General features: G+C 34.1%; 2 protein-coding genes across 7 annotated transcripts in view; both read left to right on the top strand.

The window, feature by feature from the left end:
• LOC145279814 (mitochondrial fission factor-like) overlaps window positions 1-4,294 on the top strand; it is an 86,532-nt gene extending 82,238 nt beyond the window's left edge. For all 4 annotated transcript variants that reach the window (XM_080131182.1, XM_080131184.1, XM_080131181.1 and 1 more), the window contains one exon: window positions 1,702-4,294. In XM_080131182.1, coding sequence (XP_079987308.1) covers window positions 1,702-1,930 — 229 coding nt within the window. In that variant the 3' untranslated portion in view covers window positions 1,931-4,294. The remainder of the gene's footprint in view (window positions 1-1,701) is intronic.
• Window positions 4,295-25,335: 21,041 nt separating this feature from the next.
• The window catches only part of LOC145279813 (uncharacterized), a 254,115-nt gene continuing 253,571 nt past the window's right edge, over window positions 25,336-25,879 (top strand). For 2 of the 3 annotated variants that reach the window (XM_080131179.1, XM_080131176.1), the window contains exon 1: window positions 25,336-25,791. The gene's annotated coding sequence lies outside the window, so the exon portion shown is untranslated. The remainder of the gene's footprint in view (window positions 25,792-25,879) is intronic. The other variant, XM_080131178.1, reaches the window with a different exon arrangement.

Below are 25,879 nucleotides of genomic sequence, written 5' to 3'. Positions count from 1 at the left end.
TTTTTTTTTTTATTATTCACTTAGAACAGTAGACGAAATGGTGTTAATCTGACACAGATCAAGCTCTAATTTTTATTAGCTAAAACATGAGTTGTTTTTGTCATAATTTCAATCAAGTTCTATTACTTTTAAACCCCCCCCCCCAAAAAAAAAAAAGTAAATAAAAATTTGAGAGATGTTCACTAGATCTTAATAAAAATACAATTTCTCTTATCTAATTTCTTGGAATCAAATGGATTACAGGCACTTCAAAATGAGCAACAACTAAAAGGATACATTTTGCTTTTTATTTATTTTTATTTTTTTACTTCTGGTTTGAAGTATAAACAGAACGATATTTATAAGGTTTCATTTACAGAAAGTTTTACTAATCTAAAAAAAAAAAAAAATTCAGGGTTTTACTTACAAAAAATTTTGTTTAGTAAACTTTTGTGATTTATGAAACACTATTGTATTTCTTTAAAATGTTTTAAATATTTAATTTTTTTACTATAAAAATCTTTAATTTATCAAACGACGAAATTGAAAGTCATAAGTAAAAATTCAGTAAAAAATGTTTTTAGACAACGTGTCCTTTTGGTTGTTTCAGGGATCTTAGTTCTCCGTTTGTAACAAAAATTTTTTAATCCAGAGTAAGCAGACTTCCATTTAAATCGTCTGGGTTCTCCGCTTTTTTATTGATATCCTATATATATTACATAAACTAGCAGGGGGACCTGACATTGCCTGGGACTGAATGTTGATCAACGAATGTTTCACACTCCCATATTTTTGTTATCGAAATCTGAGAAATCGCCTATTTTTCAATTGGAACGATTGTCTGCTCTAATTGGGGACCCATCGCAGTGCACATACATTGTAGTCTACATTGCACTGTTGATTTTTATAAAATAATTTTTTTACATATAATGGCTTGAATTAAAGTTTAAAATGCAAAAGTCAAGTATCATAGTACAGTTGTGCTTTAAACAGAAACATTCATTTCAAATGTGCCTTTATATCAAAGAACCTACTGTTGATTTTATGTCCAGTCTTTCAGCTTGTGTGGTAATAAAACTTCTCAAATGTACTTGTGAATTTAGGCTGTGTAAGGTATTAGCTTTGGTCAAAATCGCCTGTTCCTTTTTTCATCAGATTTTTTTAATTATCAATGCTTATCTAAAACATTCAGATACAAAACCTATCTAAGAACACTGCCAGGCATATAAAGTATCTTCGTGTGATTTTTCATAAAAATTGATTTTTCGAGTCCATAGGGAAAACACACACACACAATTCCTTTTATGCAATAATAGAGATATACATATATATGATTTTCTGTTTGATAGTGGTTTCTGAAAATGTTAATTTTGTCATGAAGAGGGTAAGGGAGTAAGATGACTCATTCTTTCATCAAAGAATGACTTCATGTTTCTCCCTTACGTTACACATATAAAATATGCTTTTCTTGTTTTTTCTTTGTTAAAAACTGATGTTTAGATAATTTTTTTTTTTTTTTTGTGCTATCTTCTCTTAACACTGAGGTGAAGAGGAGTGTGATCTCAATTTCAGCTTTTTTTTGCCATTGGCTACTTACATCCCTATTGTTGTGTCTGAGGTGCCTCAAATCTATTTGATCCATTTCTTGCCATGTTTTAAACGACTAAAAGAAAACTTAATTTTATTTTCTTTTTTCTTTTTTTTTTTTCTTTTTAATTTCAGGGTGAATGCTCCTGTATACACTCCTGGTACATCTCCTAATGACACACTACTATTGAACGAAGAGGACGAGGCAACATTACTGCGTACACACCTAGCTAAATTGACACGTCGTGTAGTTATGTTAGAACAAGAACACCAGAAACGGTCACAACGGGACTTGGTCATTTACCCTACACTTCTTGGCTATATGCTGTGGAAAGTGATAGCATGGTTTTTTCGTAGCAACTGAATAATTCTATTCTGATCTCTCAGCCTCTATCTCTCTCTTGGTCAGTAAATGCGACAAATGTAGATCACATTCATACTGACTCTTACTTACAACTATTTCTTCTACTACTAATGACTATGACAATTAGGAGATTCACAGGAAGAGAAGGAGGAGGACTAATTCTTTCTAGTGTGTATGTGTGTTGTGCATTGGCGACTACTATTACTACTATTAAATAATTATTAAAAGAATGAACAGGAAGGAAGGTGGGGACGAGTGCTTTGTATACATACATCAATCTATCAGTTGGTCAGTGTCCTTTTTTCTTTTTTTTTCTTTTTTTTAGTGGTGACGTTGATCTGATCTTTTTATCTTTGATACCAGTTATTTCTAAACTAATTCAACCAAAACAGGTTCATCACATTTGTTTGTAATTTTTGTTCATTTGTCAGGGCCGGTTCCTCTCAAAGTATGTCATAGTTTGATCTTCCCCCATCATGACCCCTCCCCCTTCCGCCTTTATCTATTGTATATTCTTCTTCATATCGATAATGTTATTTACATTTTAAAAAAATATATAAATAAAAAAAGTTCGTAATTAAAAAAAAAAAATGCATTTTTAAAATTTTTTTTTTAATTATTTATTTTTTTAAAATTTAATAGAAAATGAGTCAAATTGTCTTTCTCCTAGTTTTAAATAAAACGGTGGAAAAGAGTTTAAAAAAAAATTTTGTAAGAATGTTTATCAGTCAAACTTCCTAAGTTTCTTTCTTCATATATAAATAAATATAGTTCCTATTTACTTGCTTCCCCAAGTTAGATACAAGTTTTTAATGTGGAGAAAATCAATCTCCCCTAAAAAATAAGGGACACTCTGGATTGGAACAAAAATAAAAATTATCTCAATTTAGGATTTCTCCTTCACTGATCGAGGCCAGAATACACTAAGTCCAGCATTAGAACATAAATTGATATAGTTGTTTTGCTGTATTTATGAAGGAGAGTGCTAAATATCCATGGCAGAGCTTATAGAGATCTAAATTTGGAGATATGAGGTCAGCTGTGCATGGTGACTAGCAGTTTCTCACTTTGTGTTCTTCAGGACATGCGATTATCTCCCATATGCATACTCAATTTATATAATACAATTAGCATAATCATATTGACACACTAGTTCTCATTAGATCACTGAAGTTAAGCAAGATGGTCAGTACTAAAATGAATAACAATTTGGGATACCAGGTGCTGTATGTGCAGCGTTATTTCCAATCGTTTTAAACTTCTTGCCACTGGAATCAGGCAGAGCTGACTCAAGAGAACTGTTGTCAGAGATTGCATAACCCTTGCTTCAGAATTACACATGCAGCCATCCTTACAGAGGGTATCCATTGTTTCTCAAAACTGAACAGAGGCCATGAGTGGGGCCTGTGTAAATTCTACAGTTGTATCGTTCATCTTTTGTATATTGCTGCCATGCTTAAGACATTTATATTCTATGGATGTCCGGTGCGAACACAGTTCCTATAATATTATTGCAGCACCTCTGTTCAAACTGAAACATATTTAAATACTGATTAATATAGTTTCAGAATATACCTGATTATTGGATGCTCTATTTCCAAAACGCTTGTAGGAGTTTGTGATAGTTACATTCCATGGACGTCCCATGCGAACATTGTATTATTGTACCATCTTTGTTCTAACTGAAACATCTAACTATTCTGGTTAATGTAGTTTCAAATATATCTGGTAATAAAGGTCTATCTCCAAAATGCTTGGAGGAGTTTGTGACATATTTACATTCTATGGACACCATGTGCAAACACAGACCCTGCAATATTATTGCTTCATCTTTGGACAAAACAGATACTGCACTTTGATCTCAGCTCTAAGACCAAAAAAGTGTATTTTAATTTGGGCGTCATTCAATACAACAACAACATCAGATGAAATTTAAAAATTTATGTTCTTCCATTGCATCTTTGGCGATAGGGCAATCTCATCTTTTAAGAAAGGGGGGGGTGATAACGTACATACGAATACAAAATTACATTTGTTTGTTATATGGATATAAAATATATAATAGTGTCGGCACAGTAGGAGTAAAGCAGATACTTTGAAAATGGGAAGTAGTGCATTCTCCATAATTCCTTTATAGATTAAAAAAAAACTGAGGATTGATAATTTGGATTATTCAGATCTTGGATGTTATTCTTATAACATTTTGACCGATATAACCTCTGACCTTTTTCAGGTGCATCTTGTCAAACTCTAGAATATATACGGGACTTCAAACAGAACTCCAAGAGTATAGCTTTCTCTCATTCTTTCAGTTATGACCGAGTAGAAGTCTTAAATGATTCGTACTTGTATTTTTTTTCTTTTTTCAAAAATTAAAAAAAAAATCGAATTTGTAATATTTTTTAGTATAAATAATAATTATTGGTGATTGTCTAGTATTCAAACTATATAAAAAAAATATATATATATAGAAAAATTTTTGTATATACCCGTTATGGATAGATAAGATCATATTCCAGAAATAGTGTAAATTGATCAAGTATGTTTTTTTTTTAAGCTAAGAAAATCATATTTTATGAGTAACAGAAGAGCAGCCATCTTCTCCATCATTTTGAAAACAGTTTATAAAAAGGGAGAGAAAAGTCAATAATTCAAACTTACAAAATTTATGTTGTAATACTTCCAAGTTCCAATTGAGCGTTTTAAAATGATTTAAAAAAAAAAAAAATAAAACATTTTTTTTTTTTTTAATATATTTTTGTTTTGTCATGAGTACCTACATCATACATGTTTTTTTTTGTTTTTTTTTGTTTTTTTTTTAATATAGGGGGAACAAGAACCAAATTTCCTTTTATTGGTTTAGAAATGTTTCATGGAAAGAATTAGTTCTAATATCAAACCTTCACTCTTTTTGTCTCCTTCTGTGTTTCATTTCTGTATCTCCCCTTTCTCTATATCTCCTCTCTTTATATCTCTATCTGTATCCCTTTCTTCCTCACATATTTCTATATTACTAATGTGTGGGAGCCTCAAGTTTTCTTGCTCATCATTCCTAAAATTGACTCCCTTACAAAATCAATATGCTATATATATATATATATATATATATATATATATATGCATGCATATGTTTTGTGAGTAGGTATAGCTAAATTTCACAAATCTTGAGTTTCCTCATCACGGCTTTCATCCTTAACTGAGGCATTTGTTTTAAAGACAACTCCAGTTTGTGTGCCACTCTCCCACCTCCAGGATTTTTTTTTTTTTTTTTTTTTTTTTTTTTTTTTGTGAATGTTAACAAAAAATGATTGAGTAAAAAGCTGCAGAAATATTTGTGCTTTATAATAAGAAAAAAAAGCATTCCTTCTGAATTCGCTTGAAAAAGAATTGTATTCTAATTAATGTTTTTTTTTTTTTTTTTTTTTTTTCGTTTTCCTTTCTTGATTGTATAGATTGTGGAATTGTAATTATGTATATAACGAAAAATACACTTTCTTTTTGTTGTTTTTTGTTTGTGTATTTAATTTAACCATTATTATCATTCTATTCTGCTATTGCCAATTTGGTTACAAAGACAGAAAGAAAACAGTAAAACAGATGTACCATAGCCATTCATAAATATTGTCAACTGCTCTTTTCAATTAAAGAAAATATGTTGCATTTGACAATATTTTCAGGATGAGTTCTTATTTACATGTTTCAGACCGGTTGTTGTCATGTTAATAACGTTTTGACCATTGCAATCTCTCATCTTCTTCAGACTTGATCCTAATCCATTTTTAATCCACTCAAGTTATGTTCACATTCCTAGGATTTTTATGTTTTTTATGTATCTTTTTACATTGAATGCAGAATGAGGGTAGTCTATTTTGGTGGATTAAATAAATCAAAATTCCGAGAAAATTACAGACTGACTAACGACGCCAGAAGAAGACCCGAAAGTGTAATGGCAAGCACCAACATGAGGACAACAAGTCGGAAACCTGTAATTACAAGAAATGTGGTTTAGGGAAGGGAGTGGAAGAAGCCAACAGTGATGTCCAATTTATTGGATTAAAAATCAATCAAGCATTTTGGTTTCCATATTTATCAGGTGTTTCTGTAATTTTACATAGTAAAACACTAAATTTCTATGAATCAACATGGTACGACTTTTTTGACCGACTTGATTCTGTTGTTGGCACTGGTTTCCCTGGGTCTCTCTAATATCAGGAGGAGCTATGTGAAAGTTGCCAACATCCACAGGTGAAAGTGATACTATGGAGCCAATTGGAGTTGAATTTAACATAACTACATCATCAGTCCGTGTTATTCATTTCAGCCAACTTCCATTTTAATTTAAAAAAAAAAAAAATAGTTACATCTGCATAATTTGATCCAGATTGTTTGTTTTTTTTTAATTGGGTTTAGTTCGACAAGTCATTTTTGTCAAATCCAAATTCTGTAAAAATACTGATAAAGTAAATAAGTAATTCAGTATATACGTAGTAAAAGTTAATACTTTATAAAGAAATGTAGGGTTTTTCTTTTGTTTTTGTTTTTTTTTCTCATCTGATGAAGAACGGCAAGTTATTAATTTCTGATGGAGAACAAGTTATTAATTTCTTTCTTTTTTTTTTTTTTTTTTTTTTTAATACAATCTTAGTGTCATTTTTCTGCTGATTTTATTTATGTTTTTTATTATCAAGCACTTTTTTAAATAAATGTATTGAAGAAATGTTTATGTATGTGAATACTTTTGGAAAAACTGAATTGCTTTTGTTGAAAGTTACTTGGAGGAAAATCAAAATAAATTTTGGAGGGAAAAAAATTTTTAACGAAAAATTTTTTAAAGGAAAAAAAAAAAAAATGTTTGTTTTTGTTATATTGCCCCTCTCGTTCAAACACACACTATGTATGTGTTATGCAATTTCAAAAGAAATATTGTCTGAATTCCAGAGATAAAGCATCATCAATATATTTCCTATTAATGCATGCCTTACATCAAGTGTCCAGAAATGTGATGAGCGTTGCCAGTGTTTGTACTATTAAAATATATATATGTATATTTTTTACAACGGTTTAAATCGCATTAAAATCAAAGTTAAATAAAATAAATTTCTCGGAAACTAAGAAAAAATGACTTCTTTTAGGAATGATCAGCTGTACAGATGGTTCTATCAAATTTCATGTTCCTATAGTTTACAGCATACAAATGCACACCCAGACATGTGTATATAGCTATTTTGTTAGTAACCTCAAATAATTAGAATAGTAGGAAAAAAAAAAATTTTTTTTTGAAAGGTGAATCAGGCCACGACTGCTAGACTAAGAAATTGTTAGTTGTAAGAAGGAAATTGCTTCAGTGAAACATGAATTTGATTAAAATTTTGAATTTTTGAACCATGAGAACTGTTGAGTAAGCTTGTGTAACATCAGAAAACGTCTAACAAATGAATGGAAGAAAGAAGATTGGCCTAATGTCAGGCCTTTAATCAGGGCACGATGGATCTCTAATGGGTCCATGAATAGACTTAGAGATTTGTGAACATCAAATTAAAATTTAATGTTCATATTCATTATATTTCTGTACGGTATTAAGTTATATTGTAAACATTTCTGAATAGTGGTTGATGTCAACATGCATGAAGCATGACGATAAAAATAATGACCATCAATTTTTATATATAAAACTGAGGTGTAAAAGAGGAAAAAAGGTTTAGGTAGGAAGACCGGCTCGAACCCGAAGTATCGAGGCTAAGGCGGAAAAAAAAAATGCCTGGCATGTTACCTTTACACCAAAGAGACAATTGAGAACAGATAAAATTAACCCTTTAAAGATACTTGCAGGTGGTTGAAACTAACGTCAAAGTATTCTAGGTCAAACATGACGTCATTGTCGTAGTAGCACACACACACGTTTTAGCTTTTATATTTATAGATGCCCCCCCCCCCCCCGCCCTGGTTTAGCTAATATATGATGCGTAAAATGATTTCATTTTATTTATATAGAGAAGAGAAGATAATCCAAATTATCAATCCTTATCTCAAAAGTTCAGAAACATTTCAAAGCCAATTCCAAAGACAACCTATTTCTTAACAACATGAAAAAGAAATTTAAAAAAAAAAATGGATGGACCATAGATTCATTTTTGAGCATATTAAGAACACTTTGAAAGATAAGTGTTAATATTGAATGTAGCAGCAAATCCTGGAAATGTATCAGAAAGAACGGAAATAAGTCATACACCATCCACTATGATTATGTAATTCTTATAGCTACATACCTAGGAAATGGGGCTATTGAACCTGAAACAATCTTAGTGTCTCCCAATGATCCTGAATCCAACAAAACTGATAGGGGGGGGGACGAAATAGAAACTGGAATCTTAGGAAGATCTCCATCATTCCAGTAATCATAGGAGCAATGGAATTCATAGAAAGAAGAATTTCAAAAACTACCTGGCAAATATACCCAGTGAACCAAGTCCAAGAGACATGCAAACAAATGCACTTAAAGGGACGGTTAGAATCTAAAAAGGATCTTGGTTGGAATGTCTGAGATAGCAGGTAAATTCCTGGCATCCTATCGAATGCCCAATCTCCAACTCGAACAAAATAAATAAAACTCACTTAATCTAAAACTCACACAAGATGAGTTCTAGATTTTGCATCAGAGAACTTGTTTATGATGTCAGGAAAGTTACTCTTATGCAAAAGTTAATGCTATATAATGTGAAATTATTTAGTCTTTTGTAGCGTCAACACAGCAGGCAGTCTTGTTGAAGATCGCAGCAGCTAGAGAAGTTGTTAAAGATGAAGTGAGGAGAGAAGAGACGGCAGAACACTTCATCAGAGCTATCAGAACCGGTGTGCCATGTACAACTGCAGTAAACGTAACAGAACCTGCTGAGCCAAGATCGGCCTGCACAAATTTGAGACAGAACTTCATTATCTCCTAAAACAGCAAATGCCAATGACAACAATTTAATCTGTCTTGTTCAGTATCTTGGTGTCTCTTCAACTTTCATAAAGATCTCTCGCTATAACAATTGACTGCTGTAATTATTGTATTGTTTTAGTTTCGTACATGTTAATCTTATGAAACTCCAGTGTTTATAAAATACTGCTCAGTAACAGGTAGAGATGTAGTACAGTATTAATTTCTTGATTTGTGCACACATTATTGGCTTCATATGTGCATACATGTTTCACCTGCAATCGATTGAAATCCAGCTTCTTCAAGACTTATCAATTCCTGAGAACAAACAGAAGAGGTCTGTATAAGAACCAGGTGCTACCTACGTTTGTGACAACTTCCATAGAACCTGCCATTCACAATAGGCCTGCACAGTCACCGCAAATACTGTAATTTGGTAATAGACTGATCTGAGACGCAAAACTCTGTTGTCTACTGAGACCAACAAACAGCAACAACAGCAATTTAGTCTTGTCTAGTTTCATCTTTTGGTTTTCTTCAATATTTATATTTAGTTCTCTTCATCTTTTAAAAATTTATTCTCTTTTACAATTGGCATGCGGGGGAAGGGTCAATTAAGGTATCCAATTATATTCATACTATCTCTCTTTCTCATAATATTTCAATATTTCTCAGCATAATACTCTTGACGCTTCCTCCCCCAGAGTGTTAGGAAGTGATTAATAAAAAGAGAGAAAACAGTTGATTGGCAGAACAAAAGTATAGGAAGTGAGTTTAGTAAAATGACAGTGATTCACCAACAATCACAAAGACGATCAGAAATAAGATGGATAATCAAGTGTGGCAGTGACTAAGATAAAAGATCCGAATAGATTTTCGATTGTGAGTTAATAAATTTAAGATTTGAAATTAGTTGAGAGTTTTAAGTTTGCGGCACTTGATGATAGGTTTCATAGACAAAAGTTGGTTGCTTGGAGCAGATCAGGAGAACAGCTTCGACAAGCAACTACGATGTGGATATTAGCATTTGAAGGATAATTTTCTGTGATGGTATCATATGCACACACACATGGAATACAACTGATATCTATAGAATGTATCAAAGTTTGTGTTTTATTTTGTTTCTCTTGCATTGTTTATTTTTATGCTTGTGAACCAGTTCTCACCCTCTCAGCAGTTGCCAACATGAGAGATGACGACAAAGCCAGAAAAGAAGATGAAAGAGAAGAAAACCACAGCATTGGGGTGGCAGTTATTGAAAGAGGAGGAGCATGTGGCTTTACATTAGTACTAGGACTTGTACTCAAGTCTTTATGGAATACAATCAAGAAGTTGATCCCAGGCATCACTAAGGTATCACCAGACCTGTGCATGCCACTAGATGAGTGATCAATATATAGAGCATATGTTTGAAATAATCGATTTTTGTTTTCAACAGACACTAGAATTGCAATAGAATAATTTGACACTAAACCAAAGAGAGGAAAGGAAAAAAAAAAAATGGAGCTGATTTGTAAAAAGCATCTTTTTTTTTTTTTTCTTCTCACAATTTTGCATACCAGAAGAAGGTCATGAAACGTCATGAACTAAATAAAATCCTTTTTGGAATAAAGATTTTCTAGTCATCTTTATACCATGGATATTTTTTTATTTTTTCTACATACATACATATTGGGCAGCATTTCATTAAACAGCAGGGATAATTCCTGTTTGTTTTTCTTGTGATACATTTGCCGGGGGGGGGGGGCGAATGTTTGAATGTTCTGTTCGAGTGTAAAAAAGAAATTTGCCATCGCGAACGGAATCGGTAATTGTATCAGGATAGGGAAAAATATTGGAATCATCCCATCACTAATATATATATATATGTGTGTGTGTGTGTATTTATATAATAATACTCTATAATAAATACACTGTATATTTATTTAGTACTGAAAGATTTGTTTGGTTAATTGTTATTTCAGTCATAAATAATTTAGAGTGGAAAGAACATGCAGAATGCCAGCTCTCACACAGGGAGACGGATTATTTTTTTCTCTTCATCAGCAACAGTGAAGTTGTTCATTCTTAACAGTAGTAGTTCTTTCTTCTCTTCACTGACAACAGTCCAAAAGACAAGAAATAAACCAACATCCATTCAAAACACGTGGACAATATAGCATCTAAAAACGAACTGATACTTGAGCAAAAAGTATCACTACTTTTTTTAACTATTTTAGATTGCCTACAGCACTTACTTGACATAATCATAACCCACACCTCAAAATCAAACGGTTCTGGATTCGTGCCCACTTACAGCAATTGTTTCCTTGCAGAAGACACATGCTAACCATAGCCACTTATCCCTTGGTCTTTCATCACCGTTACCACAGATATAAATCTTAATGCAAATTTATAGGCATGTTTCAGTTCTCTTTCTCTCTCTCTCTCTCTCTCTCTCAAATGTATATATATATTTTTTTAAATCCATATATACATTTAAAAATCCAATAAAGATACTCAAAATAAAAAACAACTCCACCTTTAAATTTGTCCCTCAGTCCTCATTTAGAATGAGTGATTTTTCTGACAAAGGGAGAAGAAAAATGGTACTCTAGGTCAGCAGTATTTTTGTGTGAGTAGTTGCCTGAGATGTTGAAAATTTTCTGTTTCTATGTCTATCCTTGTAGTCATGTCACTTATAAGGGTGCTGGAGGTAAACGTTTTAACTGAGCTTATGTTATCCGCTTGATAGTCAGGGACCTGAACCTTGGATTAACCACTGGTGAGGCTGTCCTATCAGCAAGTGCAAAGCACTGGAGCTGCTATATTGCCATTTGGTGAATGGATTCTGGACTATGCAGTAGCTTCTGGTGGGGCTTCTCGATGCCATATTAGCAGGTAATTGTTATGGCTTTACCTTATCGTGCTACAAAACAAAATTTTTTTTGCTTCTTTTTCTCCCATACTTTCCTTCTCTGCACTCCTCTAACCATGTCTGCTGACCTGTTCCACAAATCCCACAACTCCATCATGAAAAGTCTCCAGAAAAAAAACATGATTAAACCCAGAACTCCAACTTCCAACGTAGACCCCCCCCCCCCACTACCATTTCTCTTTCTCCAGCATAAGGGGTCTACATTCCAACCTTCCAAAGGTTGAAACACAGGTACAGGAGACCAAATTAAACCTATTCTTCCTAAGTGAAACTGGCATTGGACCAGCTATTTCCCTAGATGAGTTCGTAATTAAAGGATACTCTAACATCAAAATTTGACCCCCAAGATCTCCATAAACATGGAATATGTGCCTACATTGAAGATGGCTTTCCATGTGGTAGGGATCCTAAATTACCCTATATGTGCTTCCAGGTTGCACTTGCTCACACCATTGAGTTTATATTTGCCCTCTATCGCCCCCACAACAGCGGAGTTACTATCTTTAAAAGCATATCTGAAAACATTGACGACATCCTGTCTGCTCATTCTTTGGAGACTTCAATATTCATAATGTAGAATGGTTAGTCCACTCAAACAAGACATGATGAGGAGAGGTTCTGTCACAGTTTCTCCATTGCTTATAACCTAAGTCACACGGACCCACCTGTGTGCCTGACACTGATGGTCAGTATGCAAGTCTTCTAGACCTTTTTCTCACAACTTGCCCTGAGCTATGTTTATCTTCCATTCTGTCTCCACTGGGATCTTCCAACCACTCAGTTGTATCAGTTAAGATAAAAATGACATGTAATAAGTCCTCAGATGTACCTCTCCATCATACAGTATATTGATACTCTAGGCTGACTGGAATAGCTTCCGTACATTTTTATCAGATCTACCTTTGCATTCCATCTTTAAAAAGAATGTGTCCGCTATAGTATCAGTATATATAGTATATGATGGAATGGTTAATTGTAGGTTTAGAATACTTCATACCCTCAAAAACATTCAGCAAAAACCAAACAGCCAGCCATGGTTCTCTCCAGAATGTATTGCTACCATTGCACACAGAAATCACTTTTTCCATTGCTTCCAGCATAATAAATGTACTGACACTAAAAATGCATTTAGGACTGCCAACAACCACTATAAGAGAGTAATAAAAAACGTGAGGGAGTTGTATACTCAGTCCGTCAAGTCCAAAGTAGTTGAGCGGCGGTTGGTTCCCGACTATGTTGGCAAATAACAAACGGTCATAAACAGAAGCGTGTCGTCTATCCCAACCATCATCAATGGACCTGAGGTAATCTCGTCAGCATCAGACAAAGCCAAACTCTTTGCCAAGAACTTTGCAGCTAATTCTACCCTATGCAATGAAGGCCGCCAACCCCCCATATTTCCTCCTGTGTCTGAAAACATGCTATGTGACATACAAATATTTGTGCGTGATGTTGCCAAGCTAAATCAAAAACCTTGATTCTAGTAAAACAACTGATTCCTGACCGCATTCCAATTATAGCGCTCAAAAAGCTTCAACCAAAACTAACTCCCATACTTACAAAGTTATTTAAGGATTGTCTTAAGGAGAAATGCTTCCCAACACCTTGGAAAATCTCAGGTGAGTGCTCATACAAAGTAAGTAATAAGTATCCTGTGCATCATGAGTAAGCTGCTGAGGTATCTGTTTTAAATAGAGTGGTCAACCACCTCAGCAAAAGTAACCTTCTTAGTGAAATGCAATATGGTTTCCATTCCGCTAGATCTACAGCAGATGTGCCAACAGTTATATCTCATAGGATTAACGAATCTCTCGATGGGTGCTTCCTTTCGAGGGCAATTACTTTTAACAGATTAAAGTCCTTTGATAGAGTATGCCATAAAGGTCTACTCCACAAGATCTCAAGCTACAGTATAGCTGGAAATGCCTTCTCAATTATTAAATAATTTCTATCTGATAGGTTCATAAGAGTAGTGGTTGATGGGCAGAAATCAGAAGCTCACAGTATTAATGCTGGAGTTTCCCAGGGGTCCATCCTGGGCCCAACTCTTTTTCTGATATACAATGATCTTCCAAATCATATGCTAAGATCATTCATAGATAACTACCATCTATGGTAATTCAGGACAACACTACCATCTATGGTAACACAATAAAGGCTGTAAATGACTAAGTTCTCTCTGATTTTCTCTTCTCTGATCTTGAGCATTACACATTACAATGGGAAAGGAGTGGCTGGTTAATTTTAATGCATCTAAAACCAAGCTTCTATCTTTCCATCATCAATGCTCTAATCCCTGTCTGGCATCAATTGAAATGAATAGCTCTCGTCTTGGGGAGGCTCCATGTTTTGACAATCTTCTGGGTCTGACCTTTACTCCTAATCTGAAATGGAACACGTACATCAAATTTGTTGCCATGGTTGCTGGAAAAATGGTGGTATCGTTCTACTGCTAGAAGCAGCTCATCCTGCCTTAACAGAGTTCTCTATATATATGTTTGATTTGTATTTTTTGCCAATAAAGTGGATAGATTGATTGAATCTGAATTTGCTCGTATGTAATAAAGCAATGAAACTAAAACAATTTTTGCCCCTGAATAAACAAATTCTTGCAATTTCTTTGTGGTTGGGTATTTTTGCGTTATATTGATTGGACTATAAGTTGTGTTCATTTTACCAACAAAAATGAATCCTCAAGAATTGTCTGTCTAGTATGCTATAATGGATAGGTATTTTCTGGTTAGTGACCTATAAATCATTTCAAAATAAAATGAAGACATTTACTAAGATCGTCATGGGAAAATTATCAGTTATAAACTCCTCCTATAAATTAATTAATCTTGTATATTGACAATTAGCACAGATGGGTGTTGGTTCTGGTGACCTATCTAATTAGAAATTCCAAATTTGATTTATAAAAACCTTTACCACCCTTTGATATTAATTGTCTGAAAATCAGAAGCAAAACCAATATTGAGCAACTGTGGTGGGGGACTATAACTGTATATACCGTTCCCCCCTCCATATCAGCTTATATAATGTAAAAACTTCAGATTATATGGTTCATCCGACGTCTAAAAAACTTTTTAAAAAGTTGATGTTTATATTTTTATAGCATCCATATTATTTGGATTATTCGGACTACTGTTCTCATCTTGCATTTTATTTTTACAACGTTTCAACCGATGTACAAGTGGCATCTCAAAAGTAATGCCTCTCATCTTTTAATTCCACCCAAATGGATCAAAGGAGATTGCAAATTGTATTGTTATGATGACTGAACATGTATTAATGAACTGAAAGTTTCATCTTTTTGTTGCAGATATCAACAGTATGAGACTCTAAGAAAGCAACCCCTGTCATGAACGTGCATCAGAAGCAGAGATGCGTTATTGAGTTCCTCCATGCAGAAAAAAATCGAACCGAACAACATTCACTGGCGCCTGTTGAACCTTTATGAAGCCAATGCAGTTGATGTCAGCTCAGTTAGGAGATGAGTTCGTTGAATTCAGAGTTGTGACAGAGATATGAATGACAAAGCGCGTCCCAGACTATTATGACTGAAGCATCAAAAAGCCTGGCAAAAGTGCACTGAGAATGGTGGTGACTATGTAAGAAAGTAAATTTTTTTTTTACATGGAGGTCACCATTTATCAAGGCCCATAAGCCACTCAGGGATAAGGGTCATTGCGTGTACAGTAATTTAATGGGATAGTATCATAGTAATCTTTAGTATTGGAGATTTGATAAAGTGTCTTACTTAAGGGGGCGATTCATCAGGAATTTGTTTATGTTGGACTTGAAGACATCCAAGTTGTAGTTAGGTGGGAAACAAGCAAACGGAAGAGAGTTCCACAGGTGTGTACTTCTAAGAAAGAAGCTTTATTCATGGAATCTACGTTTTGATTTAGGCACAGATAAAGAGTGGGCAAAATTACTGACAGTGGTTTCAGCAAAACAGGTGTTTTTCGTGAAAGATTGGCGAGGGGGGACCAGAGATTGAAGCTCAAACGAGCACTTGCCATGGAAATAACGATAAAACAAAGACAGGCTCGCAACGTCTCTTCTGTGGGAGAGAGGTTGCAGGGAAGGGAAAAGGGCATCCCCCACTAAGCCACAAAGTCTATTTTGTACTCTGTCAAGGCAGTATAGGCTGTTTTTAGCAGCTCCAGCCCAGATGTGGGAGCAGTACTCCATCCTTGGACGTACTTGGATTTTAGACAGATAGAGAATTGCATCAGTAGTGAGATATCTTCTGGAGCGGTAGAAGAATACCACCATTTTCCCAGCGACTTGCGCAACAGACTTGATGTACGTGTTCCATTTCAGATCAGGAGTAAAAGAGTAAAGGTCAAACCCAGAAGCTTGTCAAAGCATGGAGCCTCCCCAAGATGAGAGCCATCCATTTTAATTGATGCCAAATGTGGATCAGAGCGTTGATGATGTAAAGATAGGAGTTTGGTTTTAGATGCATTTAGCTGCATAAATTCTAGAGCACAAAAAGTCGCTCATTTTAATAGTAGCACTCTCATCTTTGTAGCTCTTCAACATTTTAGTTTTTTAGTTAAAAAATAGGAGGCCTTACTTTTGGAACAACCTTCGTAACCTCTGACGTCTTTAGGTGTATCTTGTCGAACGCAGGAATTTTTTTGTTGAATTCAGGAATCTTTACAGAATTTCAAGCCTTTATTTAATCTGCGGAGGTACTTTCATTCCATCAGCCAAGACCAGGAAGAAATGTTAGGTAATTCATAAGTGTATTATTAGTATCGCCCCGCACTGAGGATTGAACTTTCAACTTATAGAAGGGTGTTGTTTAGAACTGATTTTTACTTAGTACTTTATCCGTTACGTCACATGTCTATGTTTCTTTATGAATAACATTTATGAAAGCCTTTATTGAGAAAAAAAATCAATGAGAGAAGAGAAGATTGTTTAGAAGTTTTTTGCCAACATTTGGGCAGTGTTGATACAACACTTGAGTAGAAATGGTGTAACGCTTGAGCACCACTGGGGTGACACTTGACCAATGCCACTACTCCTACATTGTTATGTGTTAAATTAACAAGCCGCAATGAAAACAAAGCAACAACCCGAAAACGATGAACCGTGCAACAAAGCAATTTATTGATCATGAACCTGAGTGGGTTCGCTATGAATTTATGTTCATGAGAACATGTTATAAAGAGAATTTAACCAGAATCGTGTGTTTGCAGAAAGGGTTATGTTATGTTTGTATAATACATATAGAAGCGAAGTGTCCATTGAGAATGATGTTTGCTATGAAATGGAGTTCACAAGAATGTGTTCAACAAAGTCCGAGTAGAAGACTATATGTGTATGTATTAGAGAAAAATCTTACATACCAGAATAGTGTGCTTGTGTGTGAGTGCACATAATGTGTGCTGTTTTCGTCAAAGCAATCACGAGACCAAGGCAGTTTGGGAAATATGTTTGGCCAAAAGAGAAAAAGTGGCAGTGGTGTTCTGTGCATCTCATTTTTATCCAAAAGTGGATGCATCATGGGCTCCAGAGGGATGCACTGCGGAGAAAAACATTCCAATTATTCATATTATTTGGATTCATTGGATTACTGTTCTGATCTTGAGTGTGATTTTCCCAACATTTCGGTCTGTGTAATCTAAGACCTTCATGTGTATCTTGTCGAACTCGGGAATATTTCTGTGGAACTTGAGAATTTAGATGGAATTTCAAGTGGAACCCTTTATTTACTTCTCAGAGGTAGCATGCTCTTGTTCTATCAGCCATGACTGGATAGAGGTCCTAAGTAATTTGCAGTTGTATTTTTTGCTTACCCACACTGAGGATAGAACCTTCAACCTTCAGGAGGATATTATTTTTTGCAATTGATTTTTCTAAGTACTCTAACCACTGCACCACGGGTCCTTGCGGAGTTACTTAGGACCTCTATCCAGTCATGGCTGACAGAACAAAAGCATGCTACCCTCGTGAAGTAAATAAAGGGTTCCGCTCCAAATTCTGGCCAAATTCCAGAGTTTGACAGAAACATTCCCAAGTTCAACAAGATACACCTGAAGAAGATCGAAGGTTGCATTGCCCGAAACATTGTGAAAATCACATTCAAGATGAGAACAGTAGTCTGATGAATCCAAATAATACAAATAACCAGTCCTCATCTCAAAAATTCAAAAACGTCACTCCAATTATGTTATAAGAAGGCTACTCAATAGAAGCATTCTCTGCTTCTGGCCTATTACACTAATGTCCCATTCCATATAATGGCTATTTTGTGGCATTGAGTTTGAGACTCCTGTTAAAACTATGCTGGTTTCGCCATTTTGTTTGGTTTATAAGTTCTCAAGTGTTAACTATTTTGTACTTTTAACATTTAAAAAGTCATACAAATCATTTTCACATGTTAAAACTATCAATAGAGAATTTGGTGCTTATCTAGTTTTACCTCAATAGTAAAAAAAAATATAATTATGTCAGGTTACCGCTCCCATTTTCGTAAACAAAGACGAATATGCCCATCAGTAGAGATAGACACTCCCAAACATGTCAGGACCATGCTAAAAATAGTGACAGCTTTTTTTCAACAACAAAGTAAAAACACATAAAACTTAATTTCTCACAACCAAACAAAAACAACCAACTTTATTTTCAAACCAGGATTAATATATGCGCAATCAAGAAACACTGAAGACATTTTTTACTGTAAGAAATCCTGCTTGAAATTAATTATAGTCAATTGTTTATTCATTGAGTCAATTTCTGTAACCAGAATGCTTTTCCATGAAGCTGCCGAGTTTCTTAGTAAATCTCCAACATGGCTAGGGAACAAGGAGACTCCCTGGTCTTGACTTTGATGTGCTTTTGTCAAGTTGATGAGCCCAGCAGCTGAAGGACTCAACAGCAGTAGTTCAAACAGCCTTTTTCAGGGCTTACTACCAACTATTAATGTGATTCAAACCATTCTTTTGAAGATGACTTACAAATTACCTGAATGCGATACACATTTTACTCTCTGCTATTGCCTGCTCTCTGAGACTTCTCTCTACAGCCATCGACTTCTGCAGCTTCCAGCAGCTCCAGCTCACTCCTGCAGCTTACTGCAACTCCAGCGGTCCCAGCCACCAGCTTCAGCGGCCTCTAACATCTAACTGCCTGTTCCAGTGCACACAGATGCCCAGTTTCCAGCATCAGATTCCTGTCTACACAGCTCGGACCAACCTGAGGCATGCTATCCTACCTCATGAACGCATGAATTTCAACCCTGTTACATACTCGTTCTTGTGATGCAAAATCCCCATTGCCATAAAATTTATTATTTTCTCTTAGTAAATAAAACACAATTCTATCATTTTTAACTGATCATCTGTGTTTGTCATCTCTTTGTTATTACTGTTACCTTTTTGCCTTGTGTCTACTTTCTTAATTGCATGGTTGATTGGCGTCTTCACACCTTTTGACCCTCTGGAACAATTGCACAAACAATTTATTATGTATTTACCTGTCAGGGTTAAAAACAATAACAACAAAAAAAAAACTAGATCAAAATTTACACAAATTCATCCAATATTTTTTATTGTAAAACAAAATCCAATCATCCTCATGCAAATTTTGGAATATTCTTAACATAGTGTGAGAGAGAGGCTTTGTTGACTCTTAAATTTTGAGTTGTGTCACTTTGGCATTGACCTTAATGAAGGTGAAAAATGGCCAATGAAAGAATGTGAAAATCAATTTTTTTTACAACAAAAATACTGAATAAATTTGCATAATTTTTGGTATACTATCTTTTTTTTTTAATCGAACACATAATTACATAAGTTTTTTGGTTTATTTTCTTTTTACAAGCAGTTTTAAATACAGGAGTCAAATTTAAGTAAGCACCGAGAATTTCATTTTAATGCATCTTATATATTCTCTCTCCCCCCCCTCTCTCTCTCTCTCTCTCTCTCTCTCTATCTATATATATATATATATATATATATATATATATATATATATATATATAATTAGTTAGTTTTTGGGTGTTAAGTTGTTTGTACTTTTACCAAATTATGTATACTAAAAAAAAAAAAACGAAGTTGTTTTTATATGTGAAGGGTATGTGTTGTATATGTTAGCTGTCTCTTTTTTTAATATCAAATCTGAAAATTTGGTGTTCAATCAAAAATAAAAAAAATATTTTGGTGCTTATCTAGTTTTACGCCAATATTAAAAACTTGTAAAAAGAAAATAAACAAAATGAGATAAAAAGTTTATTATGCACTTATGTGTGAGGTTAAAAAGATATTTAGTACACCAAACACATATCCATCAAGTATTTTATCAACAAGAAAAACGCATTTTAACAGTAAAATGTTCGTCTGCAATTTCCTGATTACTTTAATCGCCAAGGGGCATAATTTAAAGTTTAAATATCACACAGTCAAATTAATAATATAGGCTAAAAATCGTTTACTGTTGTGTTTGTAAGCTTGAAGGACAACAAGACACGTGTATATAGGTTGCGACCAAGATGGCAACTGCCTGATCTTTTATTATAAAGAAAAAAGTGGCGTCATTCAGTGAACGTCACTCTGAGTGTGTTGTTAGATACATCTCCCCTTTTTCTTTTTATAGTTAATTTGTGTATGTGACGTGGTCAGATTTTTTTTTAATTAAAGGTCCAGCTTGATTGGTGGTTTTGATATCCGTCCGAATCTAGTCATTGTTCCTTTATGAGTGAGTATCAGAAAATGTTGTAAGGGGACGTTTTTGTATATTTGTGGATGTTGGAGAAGTGGTTTTACATTTGGTTGGCTACCAGCTTGCTTCCACTTCTTTGTGTTGGTTTGACTATGATGTGCCGGCGATTTTGTCAGATGATTTTCACACAAGTCTGCAAGAGGTGTGGAGGTGGCATTGATGATGGTGCCTTCTGGACTCTCACCATTTCGATCTCTTATCCATACCCTCATTCTGGTCTCAAATGCTGGCAACTCTTTTTTCTTGTGTCAGATGTAGTGTGTGTTGCACTGTTGGGCTTTTTGCCTATTGACTCTCTTATAGAAGGCACCTAAGTTATGCAATCTACGGTTAAGCAGGTTTTGATGGATTGGAATGTTGGTTCTAAATCGTCTTTCCATGAGCAGCTTGCTTGGGCTTCTTGTTGGAATCAGCTGTTAAATCTAGCCCTTTCATACATTGCATTTGTGGTAGCTGTAAATGTCTGTTGAGCCTTTCTTTGACCGTGTTACATGTTTGTAATTTGTCTAGTGAAAGGTTGAAGGTGTCTAGTATATCTTCTGCTTTATCACCCATGTAATAGATTTATGAGTTTATTTGTTTGCTTTTTGGTTGTTTGTCTATTCCAGACACTGTTCGATTTTTAAAAAAAATCTTTTTATCCATTTCGCTTATTATTCAGTTTGGTAGAAATTAGACTGTTACAGCTGGGTGATTGTTTTGCTACTCATTTTTTTATCGTTTTCTACTGCTCTGTTTTTATCTCGATTGACAAGACGCTTATGATTTTAAACGTTTTTGCGTGTAGTGTCACATCTTTTTTTTTTTATTTATCTTGCTTCTGACACCAATTCGTAAGATTGAAGGACAAAACATGTGTATATAAGTTTTGACTAACTAACATGGCACCTACTGATCCTTTACTATAATGAAAGAAGTGACGTCATTCAGGGGACGTCACTCTGAGTGGGTTGTTAGTCAGATAAAACATTTATCAATTAAATTTTATTTTATTTTATGAAAACAAAAATACTGGATGCATTTGCATGAATTTTGGTATAACCTAACAAAAAGGTTTTATGGAATTATAATTTATTGATACTAAGGTAGAACTGGATAAGTACCAATTTTTTTTTCAATTGAATAACAAAAAATGTTGGAAGGGGAGAAACATGTTATAAGCGTCCAACCTTTTTTGTCTTTGCGACTAAGTTCAATGTTAATCTCTTCCATTCAATCAGTTGCAGATAGTGGCTTCAATTAAAACAAACAAACAAACAAACAAAAAACAATGAATGCACTTAAAATAATTAACAAACCTAAAAAAAGATAAAATAACTAATTAAAACCAGAACAAATAAAATAAACGACACTAAAGAGTAATCACCGTTTTATTTAATCTGAATCATTTATCACAATTTAAAGACAATTACTTTTACTATGGATCTTCTTACCTCTGATTAAAATGACATAAAGAAAGAGAATGGGAAGTCATGCAGTATAGTTATCACCCAAGAAATTGAATACATATCTATATATTAATACGATAGCATGTGTGTTATTTTGTGTGTCACACTTACATCTTTTTTCTTCCGAGTGACTGTCATTTAATTCTTATGACCTTCCATCAAGTGAACGGATTCGATTTTGTTTTTATTCGAATCTCGCTATATTCAGCCACTCTGATGAGTCGTAGACAATGAAACACGTGTCAGTGGATAATTACATTTTAAAAATAATATATATACCGCTCCCCATGTGGGGGTACCAAATGGTTAAAGGGAAAATTATTCCCAGCTCGCATTTAGGTAAAAATGAGCTTTAGTAAATAATTGAATTCATTCAAAACATATCGCTAAAACCAAAACAAACAACATATATATATATATATATATATATATATATATATATATATATATATATATAGCCAGTAGAGTTTAGTTTCCTAGAAGTACATCCAATGAAACAACATGTGTCTACCAAAATAGTGCTCAATGAGTGAACAGAGCAGGTATATTAATTTTATTTATACAAACATTAATGGCTACATATAAATATAAAGGTACAAAAATAAAAAATCGTCTCAGTTGTGAAGGACTGCTCCTCCATCGAAAGAGAACAAGAAATGGAAGTGCAGCATCTGAAGAACAATGTAGATCCTTGAACAAAGAGATGAAATGGTAGACCATAATTAAATGTAGTAAACTAGCCTAAATGGAATATAAAAGTGACATAATTGGATGATGAACGTTGTTCACCGGGAACTGTGCAAGCAGCTGTAATTTGAACATACAGATGAATGGTACGGGCACAAACTGGGGATTAGTATTGAAAGATGAAAAACATAACATCCTTTGAAGATAAAAATATAAATAAACAATTCATCTCATTAAGAAGACTTGATGTGAAAACTCTGAGTGAGTAAATAATAATAAAAAAAATTTGCTTAATTTTTTTTCTTCTTTATTTATATTATATATACACACACACAGAAATGAGATTTTTTTAACAAAAAAAAAAAAATTGATGTGAGCTGTGAGTGGCAGGATTATAAAAGTATTTAAAATCTTTATTCTAAATCATTGTTAAACATTTTAAAATTAACAAGCAGGGGGCACCTAGCTTTGCCCGGTTGTAAAATATGCTTAAATATGATATTTTAATTTGTCCAGATTTTGTATTATATTATTATAGAGTCATGATTTCAAAAGTAAAAAAAAAGTATTTGGGTGCCATTAGCTAGAATCAAAACCAAAAGCAAAACTGTAACATTCATAGCTGGTGACGTTACCACTGTACCAATGTGACACTCATATAAACTGATTAAAAATAAACTAAGATGAATGTACAAAATGTATAACGATTTTTTCAATTTTGACCCATTTTTGACTCCATAAAAATTATTTTAACTGGCTGAAGACCCATAAAAGAACAGTCCCTAAAAATCCAATCATTTGAGGCTCCTAGTGCTGCTCTGCAACTTTTAGTTTTTGAAGTTCTAAAATATGGAGACGGACAGACATAGTGAGTTTTATAAATTAGATAAATAAATATTTTTATTATCATTATCATTATCATTATTATTAATAATAATAATAATAATAATAATAATAATAATAATAATAATAATAATAATAAAAAAAAAAAAAAATAAATAAATAAATAAAAAATTGCCTGTATTGATAAATTTTTTTATTTCTCAATTCAGGAGGGCAAAGAATCTTAGAATTTTAAGTTTTTAATTCTAAACAAATACGAAGTGCCTTCAATAAATTTCAAGACTTTTTTGTATGGCCACTTTTATTGATAGTACACACACGAAACTAGTTCTCTCCAAAGTAATTCCCTCCGGCTGCAATGCACTTGTACTGTTCCAACAATTTCTGGAAATCCCCATGGAAGTCCTCTTGTGTGAGCGTGTCAATGACCCTTGTCAACATAACGACAGCCTTGAAGATTTTCTTTGAGCTTTGGGAATAACCAAAAGTCACAGGGAGCTATAGGGAGGGTGAGGAACTGTCTTGATGCCCATCTTGGTCAAATAATCTGTGATAAGGATGGAGTTGTGGACTGGAGCATTTGCGCAAATCTTCCACATCTTCAGATTTTCATGAATAATTGTGTGTACAGTTCTCACACTTACACCAAACTGTGCACTTATTGTCTCTATAGACACACGACAGTCCTTATCCATGAAATTCTTTATTTGGCCAATCAACTCTGGTGTTCTGACTTCCTTACTCCTCCAATACCTATTATTATCCCTCACAGATTCCTTAACTTCCTTGAATCTCCTTTGACACTCAAAAAATGATGCTTGATTCATGCAAGATGATCCAAAAGCAGTCTATAGCATTCCATACGTTTCTGTGGAATTTTTTTCAAATTTAAAACAGAATTTTATTGCATATCGTTCTTCTAAGTCCTCACGTCCAGATTGCATTTTTGAAATTCACCAGTTGTGATAATCAGGTGTTAGTAGGGTGTATCCCAATTCCTGTTGTAGCTGTTCATTTGAATCTGAAATCATAAAAATTGGTCAGTCATCTAATAAGATGTATTGCAATAACATACTGAACTTTCAAGACTCTACGACAATTCTAAATGCCTGAACAAAAAAGGTCTGGAAACTTATTGAAGGCACCTCATACCTTCAGTGATAATGGCACATTGGTAAATGTTATATATTAGCCTTTTTCACATTCCTTTTTACATTTTCTGTTTTCTTCTCAACACTCACTGTTTATTTTCTGTTGCTATTCCAGTCATAAACGTGGCAGACTGCTAAATACTATACCAATCATGAACTTGACAGACTGCTGAATGCTATTTCAATCATGAACGTGACAGACTGTTGAATGCTATTCTGGTCATGAACGTGACAGACTGCTGAATTCTATTCCAGTTATAAACATGACAGAATGTTAAATATTATACCAACCATTGAACGTGACAGACTGCTAAATTCTATTTTAATCAGGAACGTGACAGACTACCAGATGCTATTCCAGTCATTAATGTGATAAACTGCTAAATGCTATTTCAGTTATGAACGTGACAGACTACTAAATGCTATTTTAGTAATTAATGTGGCAAACTGCTAATTTCTATTCCAATCATGATGTGTCAAAATGCTAATTTCTATTCCAGTCATTTATGTGACAAACTGCTAAATGGTATTCCAATCATGACTGTGACAAACTGCTACATGCATGTTATTTTAATCGTTGAAAAATACGATTTCATACATATTAACATGACAGACTGCTGAAAATTCTACCTCATGCAAAAAATTTAATAACTCAACGAAAAATTCTATTTCAAGCATAATCTTGACAGGCACTAGGCAGTCCAAAATATCGTTTCTAAATAACGTGACAGACTACCGTAAGTTCGATTTTAAGCATAAACACGACAGTTGAAAGAAAATGCGATCTCAAACGTAAGCGTGACAGACTGATGTAAATGCTATTCCAAACATAAACGTGACAGAGCATGTAACAAAATCTGTCATAGTGTTGATGGGACGCAACTGAAACGCAACTAAAACCGTAAGAGAGAAACGTGCAATTTTGCCTTCTCCATTCAAACCTCTTCCTCCCCCCTTTCCCCCTCATCGACTCCCTCCCTCTCTCTCTCTCTTTCTGTCATCCATGTTCAGCTTTCTTGTCTCCCATCGGACCGACTTTAAATTGTGGCTCGTTAAGGAGAATTTCCGACTGGACTGGATGTCGATTCTGTGGGAAAAAGAAACGGAAACGTAACTTTGGCGGAGACAATTAATACTTAGCAGTAAAAACCCATCAGGTAAACGAATTTTATTCTATTTTGTTATGTGATGTTAACAACAACGGACCCACACCCTTTCGTTATTATTATTGCTGCAGGGATGGGG

This window comes from Euprymna scolopes, chromosome 7 (assembly GCF_053919585.1).
Source record: "Euprymna scolopes isolate OS-2025 chromosome 7, ASM5391958v1, whole genome shotgun sequence".
In the NCBI taxonomy this organism is placed as follows: domain Eukaryota; kingdom Metazoa; phylum Mollusca; class Cephalopoda; order Sepiida; family Sepiolidae; genus Euprymna; species Euprymna scolopes.
Note: the sequence above shows the minus strand (reverse complement) of the source record. Positions and strands in the feature narration are given on the sequence as shown.